We start from the raw sequence: 12,964 nt of genomic DNA, 5'->3' as shown, positions 1-12,964 counted from the left end.
AACATGACGTCCGAAACTTCATCCAAGCATCTTGTAACCCAGACAGCAAACAGTTTCGGCCCAGATCCGGCCCACATCTGTCCAGCATGGATTTCACAACACTCACAACACTGTGAACAGACCACAGCAGGACACTCATCCATCTGTCAGTGCATGCTATTAGAAATAGATGAACAACAAACAAACATTCAATTGTACTATGAATGAATGAGTAAATTAATTAATAAATAATATTATAAAGGAATCAATAAATTGTTATTGAATTATTAATAAACAATAAATTTTAAATGTAATCAAATTATATTATTTAACACCAATCAATCAATATATAACTGTGTTACAAATGAAAAAAATTTATAAAAATAAATAAATAAATGTAAAATAATAAATACACAAATTAATTTCTATTATGAATGAATCAATACGTTTTATATTGCAAATTAAAAAATAAATGGGAGAATAATGTAATTAACTAATGAAAAAATAAAAAATAACACATAACAATGACATTGTATTACAAATGAATTACTTAATAAAAATAAATAAATTAATAAGTGAACTCTATTGAAAATGAATTAATGAATAAATAAATGGATGAATTATATTACAAATTAGTAAAAAAATGAACAAATTATAAATTAATTTAAATAAACTTAATCACAAATAAATGTATAAATATTTTTTAAATAAATGAATGAAAACACATGAATAAATAAATAAATAAATAAATAAACTAATTAATTAATTAATTTAAAAGCTTTTAAGAGGTATTTTGACTTAAAATGCACTACTTTCATTCTCTTTTAGAATGTTATCAGACACACTGTCCTACATTCATTCGTCTGTGTGTGTGTGTGTGTGTGTGTGTGTGTCTAATATGAGAGTGGCTTTCACAAGTCATTTTGATGTGTAGAACAGTAAATCATCTGATTAAAAGACGGATGGAGAGATGAGGGGGAGAACGACGAGTGATGGAGGGATGAAAGAAGGATGTGTCTCACCGCTGAGAGCTCTATTGATTTATTTTCATAGAAACTCAGCGTAACATTAACGAGTGGATGGATCTCATTATCAGTAATTCACCTTAAAATGGAAACGACTCGAGCGTTAAATGAAAGCGGCACAATACAACAAAACCTAACAAAGCAGAGCGACGAGCCGCTTCACACAACACTGTCTGGATGTTCATTCTGAGGATCAAACCGTCGTCTCGCATCTTTATCCATCAGATCGAGCACTTCTGCAGTCAAATAAAATCAATCAATGAGGTCACATGGGGAGAATATGATGATTTTATTTATTTACCCCTGCACCGCGCCAAACTTTCACATTATAACACTGAGGTCCAAACAACACTGCATAGACATTACATGCACAAAATAAAAACATCTTCTCATTTAACTATTGTAAAAAATATCTTTACATACATGTATTAATATTCATAAAAACAGAATCATATATGTATTTCTTATTCAATATAGGTTATATAATGGTTGATGAAGTATCTCAGTGTTCGTGGTGAAGTAGGCCGGTCTCCTCATGACTCCAGACCCACAGATGTCCACAGCAGGAGGAGTCTGGTTCTGCTTTGCGGCTCTGGCTCAGACCGGATCACTGTAAACCAGCTCCACAGGACGGCCTCTGATCCGCTCTTAAACAGACTGAACCGACTCTCCTGCTTCAGAAGATCTCAGAGTTTCCCTGCATGAGTGACCAGATCCAAGAACACTGGAACGATTCATCCATCCAACCACCAATCCATTCATTCATCCATCCATCCATCCATTCATCCATCCACCAATCCATCCATTCATCCATCCATCCATCCACCAATCCATCCATTCATCCATCCATCCGTCCACCAATCCATCCATCCATCCATTCATCCATCCATCCATCCATCCATCCATCTAACCACCAATCCATCCATCCATCCATCTAACCACCAATCCATCCATTTATCCATCCATGCATTCATCCATTCATTCATTCATTCATTCATTCATTCATCCACCAATCCATCCATCCATCTAACCACCAATCCATCCATTCATCCATCCATCCATTAATCCATCCATCCATCCACCAATCCATCCATCCAACCACCAATCCATTCACCCACCAATCCATCCATCCATCCATTCATCCATCTAACCACCAATCCATCCATTCATCCACCAATCCATCCATCCATTCATCCATTCATCCATCCATCTCCAATCCATCCATCCATCTAACCACCAATCCATCCATTGATCCACCAATCCATCCATTTATCCATCCATGCATTCATCCATCCATTCATCCATTCATTCATTCATTCATTCATTCATTCATCCACCAATCCATCCATCCATCCATCTAACCCCCAATCCATCCATCCATCCATCCATCCACCCATCCACCCATCCATCCATCCATCCATCCATTAATCCATCCATCCATCAATCCATCCATCCACCAATCCATCCATTCATCCACCAATCCATCCATCCATTCATCCATCCATTCATCCACCAATCCACCCATCCATTCATCCATTCATCCATCCATCCATCTCCAATCCATCCATCCATCCATCTAACCACCAATCCATCCATTTATCCATCCATGCATTCATTCATTCATTCATTCATTCATTCATTCATTCATTCATCCACCAATCCATCCATCCATCTAACCACCAATCTATCCATTCATCCATCCATTCATCCATCCATCCATTAATCCATCCATCCATCCATCAATCCATTCACCCACCAATCCATCCATCCATCCATTCATCCATCCACCAATCCATCCATCCATCCATCCATCCATCCATCTAACCACCAATCCATCCATTCATCCACCAATCCATCCATCCATTCATCCATTCATCCATCCATCTCCAATCCATCCATCCATCCATCTAACCACCAATCCATCCATTGATCCACCAATCCATCCATTTATCCATCCATGCATTCATCCATTCATTCATTCATCCATCCATTCATTCATTCATTCATTCATTCATCCACCAATCCATCCATCCATCTAACCACCAATCCATCCATTCATCCATCCATTCATCCATCCATCCATTAATCCATCCATCCATCCATCAATCCATTCACCCACCAATCCATCCATCCATCCATTCATCCATCCATCCACCAATCCATCCACCAATCCATCCATCCATCTAACCACCAATCCATCCATTCATCCATCCATTCATCCATCCATCCATTAATCCATCCATCCATCCATCAATCCATTCACCCACCAATCCATCCATTCATCCATTCATCCATCCATCTAACCACCAATCCATCCATTCATCCATCCATTCATCCATCCATCCATTAATCCATCCATCCATCCATTCATCCATTCATCCATCCATCTCCAATCCATCCATCCATCCATCTAACCCCCAATCCATCCATTGATCCACCAATCCATCCATTTATCCATCCATGCATTCATCCATCCATTCATCCATCCATTCATCCATTCATTCATCCACCAATCCATCCATCCATCCATCCATTAATCTATCTATCTATCTATCTATCTATCTATCTATCTATCTATCTATCTATCTATCTATCTATCTATCTATCTATAATCTTATCTGTCTATTTGTATACTATGTCCTGGCAACAATGATATCAGTAACACCATAGCAACAGTCCAGAATCCCCTAGCAATGTCATGGCAACACCTTAGCAAACATCTGGGTGCTCTAAGTGGTTGCTAGTGCGTTGCTATGTAGTTGCTAGGGTGATCTGGGCATAACACCTGCATAGGAAAATCCTAGTATCTGCATAGGAACAACAACCTAGAATCCCCTAGCAACTGCAGAGCAACACCCTAGCAACCACCCAGAACACTCAAGCAAGTGTTTGTCTATCTGCAATGTTAGACTACACAACCTTAAAATCTTCAAACGTTAAGCTTTTAAAACTACTTCAGCTCAGGCTTCCTAAAGTTTTATTTTATTATTATTCATCAAGTCTGGTCGAGTGAAATGAATCACCTTTCATTTGTGAAGGACTTAATTCACTGGAGTCTAAAAACAGGCACTGAAACATGGCTGTGAAATACATAAAACGCTGAATTCAGATTATGATTCTGTTACTGTGACGTGAAACTTGAGACAGAGGCAGCATGTTTGGATCTGCAGAGTAAATGAATGCTGTTTTCAGCTCTTCACTCACAGCAGGAACACAAGCAGATCCATTACCCCTGCAGAGAGCGACGCTGCTCGCTTTGGGAGGAACCGGGCCAGATCTGAGCCGGATCAGCACAGTCTCTGGACTGAGACTCTGGCAGACGGAGCTCTGAGCAGATGGCAGAGATGGCAGAGCACTCATGAACGACTGGCACATGATCATCTACACTAAACCACAGAGCCAAACACAGCAGAGAAAGAGTCTAGACGCGTCGGGTCTAAAAACCTAAAAGATTCAATGGAAGTTAAAGCACTCTGCCGCAGGGTGATGTAGAGTGGGAGGAGTCTCACCGGTCACCAGGAAGGTGCAGCGTCCCGGCCCCACCTCGTTGATGATGTCACAGGTGTACTCGCCGTAGCCCTCCCGCGCCAGGTTGCGTACGGTGTAGTCGGTGTCGTCGCGCGAGTCGAAGGTGCCGGCGTGCAGCAGCCGTGAGCCAAGCCTCCACTCGTAGCGCAGCACGCGTGACGGATGAGCCCGAAGAACACGACAGTTCATGGACACCGTCCGACCCAAACCCTGCCGCACCTCCTGCCACACCGGCTCCACCGCCGGAGGATCTGAGAGACGGACAGAGAAACACATTACTGGAGCTGCCACACATCACATCATACATAAACAACAGAAAATACTGACCTAGAACATACACACCAAAGACACAAAACAAACACTCAATCGGAAACAACAATAAAATAAAATAAAATACAATAAAATTTATCTGTATTACCTTTTAGTTTGGTTTAAGAAATGGGAAATCTAACTAAATAAAATAAAATAAAATAAAATCTGTATTACCTCTTAGTTAGGTTTAAGAAATGGGAAAAATCCAACTAAATAAAATAAAATAAAATAAAATAAAATAAAATAAAATAAATCTGTATTACCTTTTAGTTAGGTTTAAGAAAGGGAAATAAAATAAAATAAAATAAAATAAAATAAAATAAATCTTAATATCCTCTTAGTTAGGTTTAAGAAATAGGAAATCCAACTACTAAAATAAAATAAAATAAAATAAAATAAAATAAAACATTTTAGCACTTAGTTTGGTTTGAAAAACCGGAAATCCAACTAAAAAAATAAAAAAATAAAATAAATAATAAAATTGAAACATCAGATGATTCAGATCAAATGAATCAGTATGAAACTTGAGTTCAAAACCAAAGTAAAAAAAAAAGCACTCAATCAGAAAAGTAAAGTAAAGTAACATGCACATGTGCATACAATGAGAATCCACTTTAAATAGGGTATAGTGTTATAAATAGGGTATAGTGTTATAAATAGGGTATAGTGTTATAGTCAGTATACTATTGCCCACAGACTATGATGAAGACATGAATAAAAACATTAAATAAACGCTAAATGCATGCACAGATGCACAGTATGCCGCTCCACACTAACTGCATGGAGAAAGCTTGTAAATAACATTTTTAATTTCAAACAGCTGTAATTAATTTCTGCGTATCAGTAAAGAGCTGAATAAAGCTGGTTCAAGCGGCTCTGGAGGAAAGATGAACACAGAGCTCTTGATCTGAGAGGTCGAGCTGATCCTCCTCCAGATTCACTCCATCGAGAAGAAACGGCAGATTTATAATGAGCTCCGGGTGTGAGAGGCTAAACGAACACATCTGAGATCATCTCACACACACACACACACACACACACCGCTAAACAAAAGAAAGAGAGAGAGAGAGCTGCAGAAGTGAGTCAGATGATGACAAATGCACATGTGGGAGTTTTCCGTCTGGATGTAATGAAATAGTTGGTATTTGCTTCCGGAAAAAACAACATACAGTACAAGGACGAGGCTTTTACAGAAATGCTGCCGGCCGTATGAAGGGTTACGCTACATTAGAGCCATGTGCTGTGGCTAATAAAGGTCCGGCGTGTTCCTTCTCTTCCTAAATTGAAGCAAACACAGTTCAATCTGACAGAGACTCAGATCTCTCTGGGAAATGCAGTCATATAATGGAGCAGCTTTTATCATCAGCTCTGATGTTTCTCCAAACACACAAACAGTCGGAGCAGTAGATGAACAGAGAAACAGTGTTTGTTGACAACATATGAATGCATTTCAGTGTCTGTCAGCAAAAACATCGACAGCAGCTTTCCTGAGTCTGAAAAAAATGATGTTATTAGATGTAACCAGATGTTATTCTGAACAAAAAGCAGAATCAAAAGAAGGACAGATCATTTTAGTATATCTGCTGTTCCCACCCCCTATGAGCCTCTGTAAATCTATTCTGGATCCATATTAAATGTGTATTTTTTTTTGTGTGCAAAAAAAGCATAACTTAATTATATATATATATATATATATATATATATATATATATATATATATTTATAGATTTAGTAGATACATTTTTAAAAAGATTATTTTATTTTTTTACGAATTTGTAAACTTAAAAACATGTTTAGAATCATAATCATAATCTGATTGTAATTTAAAAAAAATAAATAATTTAAAGCTGTTTATATATATTTAAAAAAATACAACTATTAAAAAACTTAATTAATAAAAATAAAATGATTAAAACATCAAAAAATCAAAACTGGAAAAAATTAAAATGCAAGCTAATACAATCTTTAATAAATATTATAGTACTAAATAAAAAAAGATGTAATATTTAATATATTTATTATTTCATACTTTTTTCAAAGAGTCAACCTGCTTGAGCAAATGGTTTTCTTCACTAAAAATAAACCTTTTTAGAAATATAAAAGAGGGGAAATTATTTTAAAATAAAAATAAAACAAATAAAATAAGCACACATAACTAAATAACTTGAATTTTTTTTTAAATAACTAAAATGAAAACTGAAACATAAATGAAAGCTAATTAAATTATCAATAAATACTATTAATTTATGTTATATTTTTCACAGAATAAAACATCAAACCATATTTTTATAGGATATGTTGTTGTTCTTTACTAAAAATAAATTAAAAAGCTATTTAGGAAACAAACTAATTAAAATGACAAACACAGATAACAAAATTACCAAAATTATAATGAAATTTGAAAATATAGCAATGCAAGCTAAATCAAAATAAAATAAATACTATAATACTAAACAAAAAAGTTAAATGAAAACTATATAAATTATACAAATTCACGATAATTCTAAATACGAATAATATAATACTAAATTAAACAATAATTATAAAATTAAATAATTAATACTTAAAAAAAACTGATTTTTTTAAAGAGTAAAACATCAGATTTAACCAAACTATGAAAATTCAAGCTAATTTAAAAGATGAATAAATATTATAATACCAAATGAATGAATGAATACAAACTATTTCCAGAAAGTGGCATGTTCAGATGTTATCAGGACATGTGTGTTCACAGGATTTATGATGTTGTTCTTCACTGAAGGAGCTGGGCTCAGATATAAATCAGTGGCTCTGATGTTTACTGGACTCAGACGTTATGATCTTTCCGCTCAGGTCAATATCGTTCCACAGAAATGAGGCTCTTAAGATTTCAGTCCAGATTTACAGCACTGCAGGGAACAGAAGGAATCATATTGAGCCTGAAGCTGCGTTCAGCCGCACAGGAACACAGCAATAACCTTCAATCACTGTTCCCTGACAGCTGTCAATCAATCAATCATCTTCATGGAGTCTGCATGTGCTGAAAGCAGAGCTGTTACTGTTCATTAAAACTACAACTATTACGTATAAACTGAAATAAAATATAGATATTAGATAAAACGTTTGTTACCAATGTTGTCATGAGATCTAACTAAAATAAATTTAAATGGAAGTGATAAAATAACAAACCACAACTGAAATAAAAATAAAGTTCAATAGAAATATAAAAAAACAAATAAGAATGACAAATAGTTTTTGATTCAACTAATTAAATATATAATTAGCTATTATAAATAATTGTCAGTAACTGATATAAAGATTAAATATAATAATAATAATATTAGATTTTAAAAACTAAATTTTCAATGTTGTCTTTGCATGAAATACATTTAACTTGAAGTACTAAAAGTATATTAAAACTAAAACTGAAAAAATAAAACTTATTATATATATATAAAAAATGTAACAAAAAAGACTATAAATATAAAAATAGATTTAGCTATTAACGCAAACCAAAAATACTAAATATTGGTTTGGAAAACTGAAATCCAGATAAAATAAAGTATAAATATTAGATGAAAAACGTAACTTAAAAAAATATATATTGGAAGCTAGCTGAAATAATAATAATAATAAATAATAATAAAATAAATCTGTATAAATGTATAAAGATATGAATAAATACAATTATATAAAAAAGGTAGTTTTAGTTTGGTTAAAATAATTTTGAATACTAAAAAAATATTAGAAATTACAAATCTTGCTTAGGAAACCAGCTTAAATTGAAGTACTAAAATTATTAAAACTGAAGACATTGTAAAATATGTTCATCAGAACTGAAACTTTGAATATTTACCAGATTTTTCTGGTAAAAGCGTAAAAGTTGAGCACATATATTTATAATAACTTAGGAGATAAAAACACTTAGGAAACAAAAAAAAAAACTGAATTGAATTATTGGAGCTAAATTGCAGTATTTAATATTTAATTCATAAAAAAGAAGCAAATAAAATGACTCCCTGGGATTTTTGTGCACACTATTACAATGCAACACACCAACAGCAGGGTATATACAGTGTACAGTATGCTAGAAATATTCATAATAACGCTCTCATCTGAGTCACAGTCATGAATCTTCATGAAGAATCACTAAATCTCCAGACATGAACAAAATCGAGATTGCTCCAGAAAACGGACACATCATCAGTAGTGTACTTCTTCTGAGTGCATGAAGGATATACGTGGATGCTTGCTGTGACTCAGGAAAGCTATTCTCATCACGTTCACACGTTCAGCTCAACGTCACACCAGAGACGCTTTATCTCTCAGCGTGATTTCACACCGCAAACACACCTCCACCTCCCTGAAGATATCCACAGACTGAAGCCCGAGCACCTAAACGTTCACTTCAAATCTGAGTGAGTTTAAGACTGCATACATCAGCGCATAGCCAGGGAATCAGCTAAATAACTTTATAATTCTTTAAATTAGCGGAAAGATAGACATCAGTCAAAACAGAAAACGTACCTTTAAAATAATGTTGTGCTTTTGTAAAATAAAGAAAACGAACAAAACGCACTTGCAATGAAATGAAGGAAAACTGAAAGAAAATACTGAATACTTATCACACATACATGAGCAATACATCTGTAGAAACCTTGAATTGTTTAAGGTATATGACATTAATTACATTATGTAAGTTACTTTGGAATATAAATCAGAGCATATTTCAGAATATAAAAAACACTACTTGTACTTTAGAAAATATGGTATGTACAAATTATATAGAAGTAATTTTATAAGAGTGAAGTTTGAAAGTTTTAAGACAGACAGCTCTGAAAAGCTTAAAAACTAGCCAAGCAACAAACCAAGCAGTGTGTTGTCAGATAAAGACTGAATCTGTAATGTGGAGTAACGGCGTCTGAAGTGAATCCAGTTCCTCGTCCTTGACAAACATGCTTTCAGAAAGTACAGGACGTGTTCCTGAACACACATCTCAAACACACTCACATTCAGAGAAACAGGATAGACCTCGTGTGACTCACAACTTGCCGCTTTCAATATCAAGCCATAATGGATGCGATTATGTAGCTCTTGAGATTCATTCATGGTGATTCAAAGCACAGCTTGTAAAACTGTTTACTTGCACAAAAACACTGATACCTACCCACAAATCTGGACAATCTCTATTTTATTTATAAAAAATAAATACAAAATAAACAAGTCTTACATCTAGTCCTACAGTCTGACCCAACTGCCCTAGTAAAAAATAAACACTGAAACTACTCACAATCAAGATACTTTGAGCATCTCTTGTATAGTTTAAATATACTTACAAATATATTTAACACGTTATGAAAAACAAATAATGTTTTTCTTGGACTGAATATATGGAGGGAAAAACATTTTTTTTTTTTTTAATTAAACAAACAATGGGCAAAAATATATTGGTATAAAATATATTTACATAAATATATTTTGAATATATTTTAGTAGCAAAAAAAGTTTTGTTGGTCAATTTTGTATATTTTGAAATATATTTAAAAATACATTTTAAAATATATATTTTTTGGCATATTGGTATGTTTACAGTTATTATAGACAAAAAAGATATGGAGGGCAAAGTATATTTTTAAATGGTTCTAAAATATACATTTATATCTAACAAATATATTTTCAAAAATATTTCACAAATATATTAATAGAAAATATATTTACCTAAATATATTCTGAAACAGATTTTACCAAAACATTTTTTTATATATATATTCAGTATACTCAAATAAATATATTTTGAAACAGATTTTAGTAAAAATAAATGTTTTAAAATAAAGATTTTTAATTGTAAAATGAGACTTGATGGGGACCTTTTGCTGTGAATGGTTTGATTGGGTGGACGTTCATGTTGTTATTGACATGAAGACATTTGGACAGGGATTGAGGAGCACTTACAGCGGACGATGAGCTCGATCACAGCTTCTCTGGGCTTGACGTTGAAGCCGTTGTACTGGCTGGTCTGGCAGCGGTAGGATCCGCTCATCTCTCGCGACACGTTAACGATGCGCAGGACGCCGTCGTAGGTCTCCATCTGCATGCTGCCGTCCGGCATCGGCGCCTCCTTATCCGCCCGAGACCACAGGATGATGGGCTTGGGTTTCCCTGAAACAAGGCACTCCAGCTCCACCGTGTCTCCCTCCCGCACCGCCATCGGAGACTTGCCCCGCGGTACGGTCAGGTTCGGAGGAACTAAGAAAGAGAAAAACAGAGGAGGGACTGATACGGGGCTCTAGAAAGGCAGCAGACGGGGTCGTAGAAGCTGGTCAAGACCTGAGTGTGTGTTTATAGGCGAAACACAATCTGTGCTGGATTCGGGATGGAAAATCAAACGAGCAAATGTTGGAAAACAAGTCGATCAAACAGCAATGCCACTAAATGCTTTAAACTGGTTCCCAACAGCATGCATCTTACAGTTGTTCTCAATTGCTACCACACAATTCACCATCAACTAGAAACACAATCTCAAAACTACACACCAATTTGAACCAAAACTACAAACTTCCAGGTCACAATCAAATACTTTAGTCAAAAACCATGCTGTCTTTTGCTAGACTCAAACATTGTCCTCAGATGACACACTTACACTAGTGAGGTCACTTCAAAACACTGTTACAAAAACCTCATTTTGAAAACATGAATCCTTTTGCAAGTCAATGACTCTTACATTATAGACATAAATAGAGCGGTGCAGATACAGTAAAAATCAGCAATAAACTTTAAATGTTTACCGTCATTACACTACTGTAAAGAAATCTTACAGTAGATCAAAAGCACTAGAAGAGAAAAGTAATACTGTATATATTAAATATACAGTAAACAAACATTGGAATATACTTTCAGTTACTGTACAGTAATAAACAATGAATTAACAAATAAATAAACGCATAAATCAGAAACGTGTGTGTGTTTGAGAACTGTATTAATTGTTTGTAGTGTGTTAGAAATCAAGAAAAACTGTATATAAAATATTAACTGAAAAAAGTCTATATATATTACATATAGCTGAAAAAAAGTTAAAAAAATATTGAATTAACTTATTTAATTTCAAATAATATAAATGTTTTTATGTAGCTAAAATGTTCACGTTTTTAAAATTTAGTGTTTTTTATGTTTGATTTCTTGAAATTAAATATATTTAAGATTTTTTTATATTTTAGTTATTTTTATTTTATTTCAAATAATGAAAATGTTATGTTGTAGCTAACTGAATTGAAATATTTAAGTGTTTTAATTTTATTTTATTTCAAATATGACATTTTTATGTTGCTGTGGCAACTATTTGAAATAAAAAGTTTGTTTTTATATTTTATTTTATTTTTATTTTGTCTATTATAAAAAAAAAGAAATTATGTTACCACTGTAAATATTTGGAATAAAATATAGTAAATAATTTATTTTGTTATTGTTATTATCTTATTTTAGTTCATTTAAATGTTCTTATGATCAAAATCTTTTCAAGCTTCTAAACTTTTCAGACTTGTTCAGATGTAGTGACGAGTTCCTTCAGCGTTTCTGAAGGACTGGAATTAAATCATCTCCCGCTGTCTTTTATACTTTCGTTTCTATTGGCATAAACTCAGTAAATTGTAGAAATCCTTCAGCTGTCGCTCTGTGTGAGGAGATAAAAGCGCTGCATTCAGGACTGAAGCCTCGACACGTCTGACGAGACAAAAATAAATAAATAAAGCTGCAGGGTCCTCGGAGACGAGGGAAATGACATCACGTCCGCATCGCCATGGCAACACATCAGCGAAACATCAAAGAATCTCATCGAAACATTTCACCGACATGTCAAAGAACACAGATTTAAGAAAACGAAGCATATTTGCATTATTTTGACAGTAATCCTCAAAATGCCATTCATTTAAACATTGTACCATTATGTATCTTCAGATTTTTTCTTATGTTTCAGAAATAAGTATTATGTTTTTTTCTCACTAATGTAATGCAGATTATTTGCAATATAAAAAAATCATAATATAGCAATTTTACGAGTCTATAATGCATAATAACACTTCCTCCAGTAAACAGTGCATCTGCTGTTGTCTCTCACAGATTAGTTTAGATCTGTTTAAACGCTGCTT

The 12,964-nt window shown here is 34.0% G+C and overlaps 1 protein-coding gene across 3 annotated transcripts in view; it reads right to left on the bottom strand.

Annotated features, from left to right (window-relative positions):
- The window catches only part of LOC127938067 (MAM domain-containing glycosylphosphatidylinositol anchor protein 2-like), a 97,197-nt gene that overhangs the window by 16,446 nt on the left and 67,787 nt on the right, over positions 1-12,964 (bottom strand). For 2 of the 3 annotated variants that reach the window (XM_052534462.1, XM_052534461.1), the window contains exons 8-9: positions 10,776-11,069; positions 4,514-4,783 (exon numbers count right to left, since the gene is read on the bottom strand). In XM_052534462.1, the coding sequence (XP_052390422.1) occupies positions 4,514-4,783; positions 10,776-11,069 (564 nt within the window). Of the gene's footprint in view, positions 1-4,513; positions 4,784-10,775; positions 11,097-12,964 lie in introns of all 3 variants that reach the window. The other variant, XM_052534459.1, reaches the window with a different exon arrangement.

Source organism: Carassius gibelio, chromosome A20, assembly GCF_023724105.1.
Source record: "Carassius gibelio isolate Cgi1373 ecotype wild population from Czech Republic chromosome A20, carGib1.2-hapl.c, whole genome shotgun sequence".
NCBI classification, from domain to species: Eukaryota; Metazoa; Chordata; class Actinopteri; order Cypriniformes; family Cyprinidae; genus Carassius; species Carassius gibelio.
The sequence above is the reverse complement of the archived record's forward strand: the minus strand, read 5'-3'. Positions and strand labels throughout refer to the sequence as shown.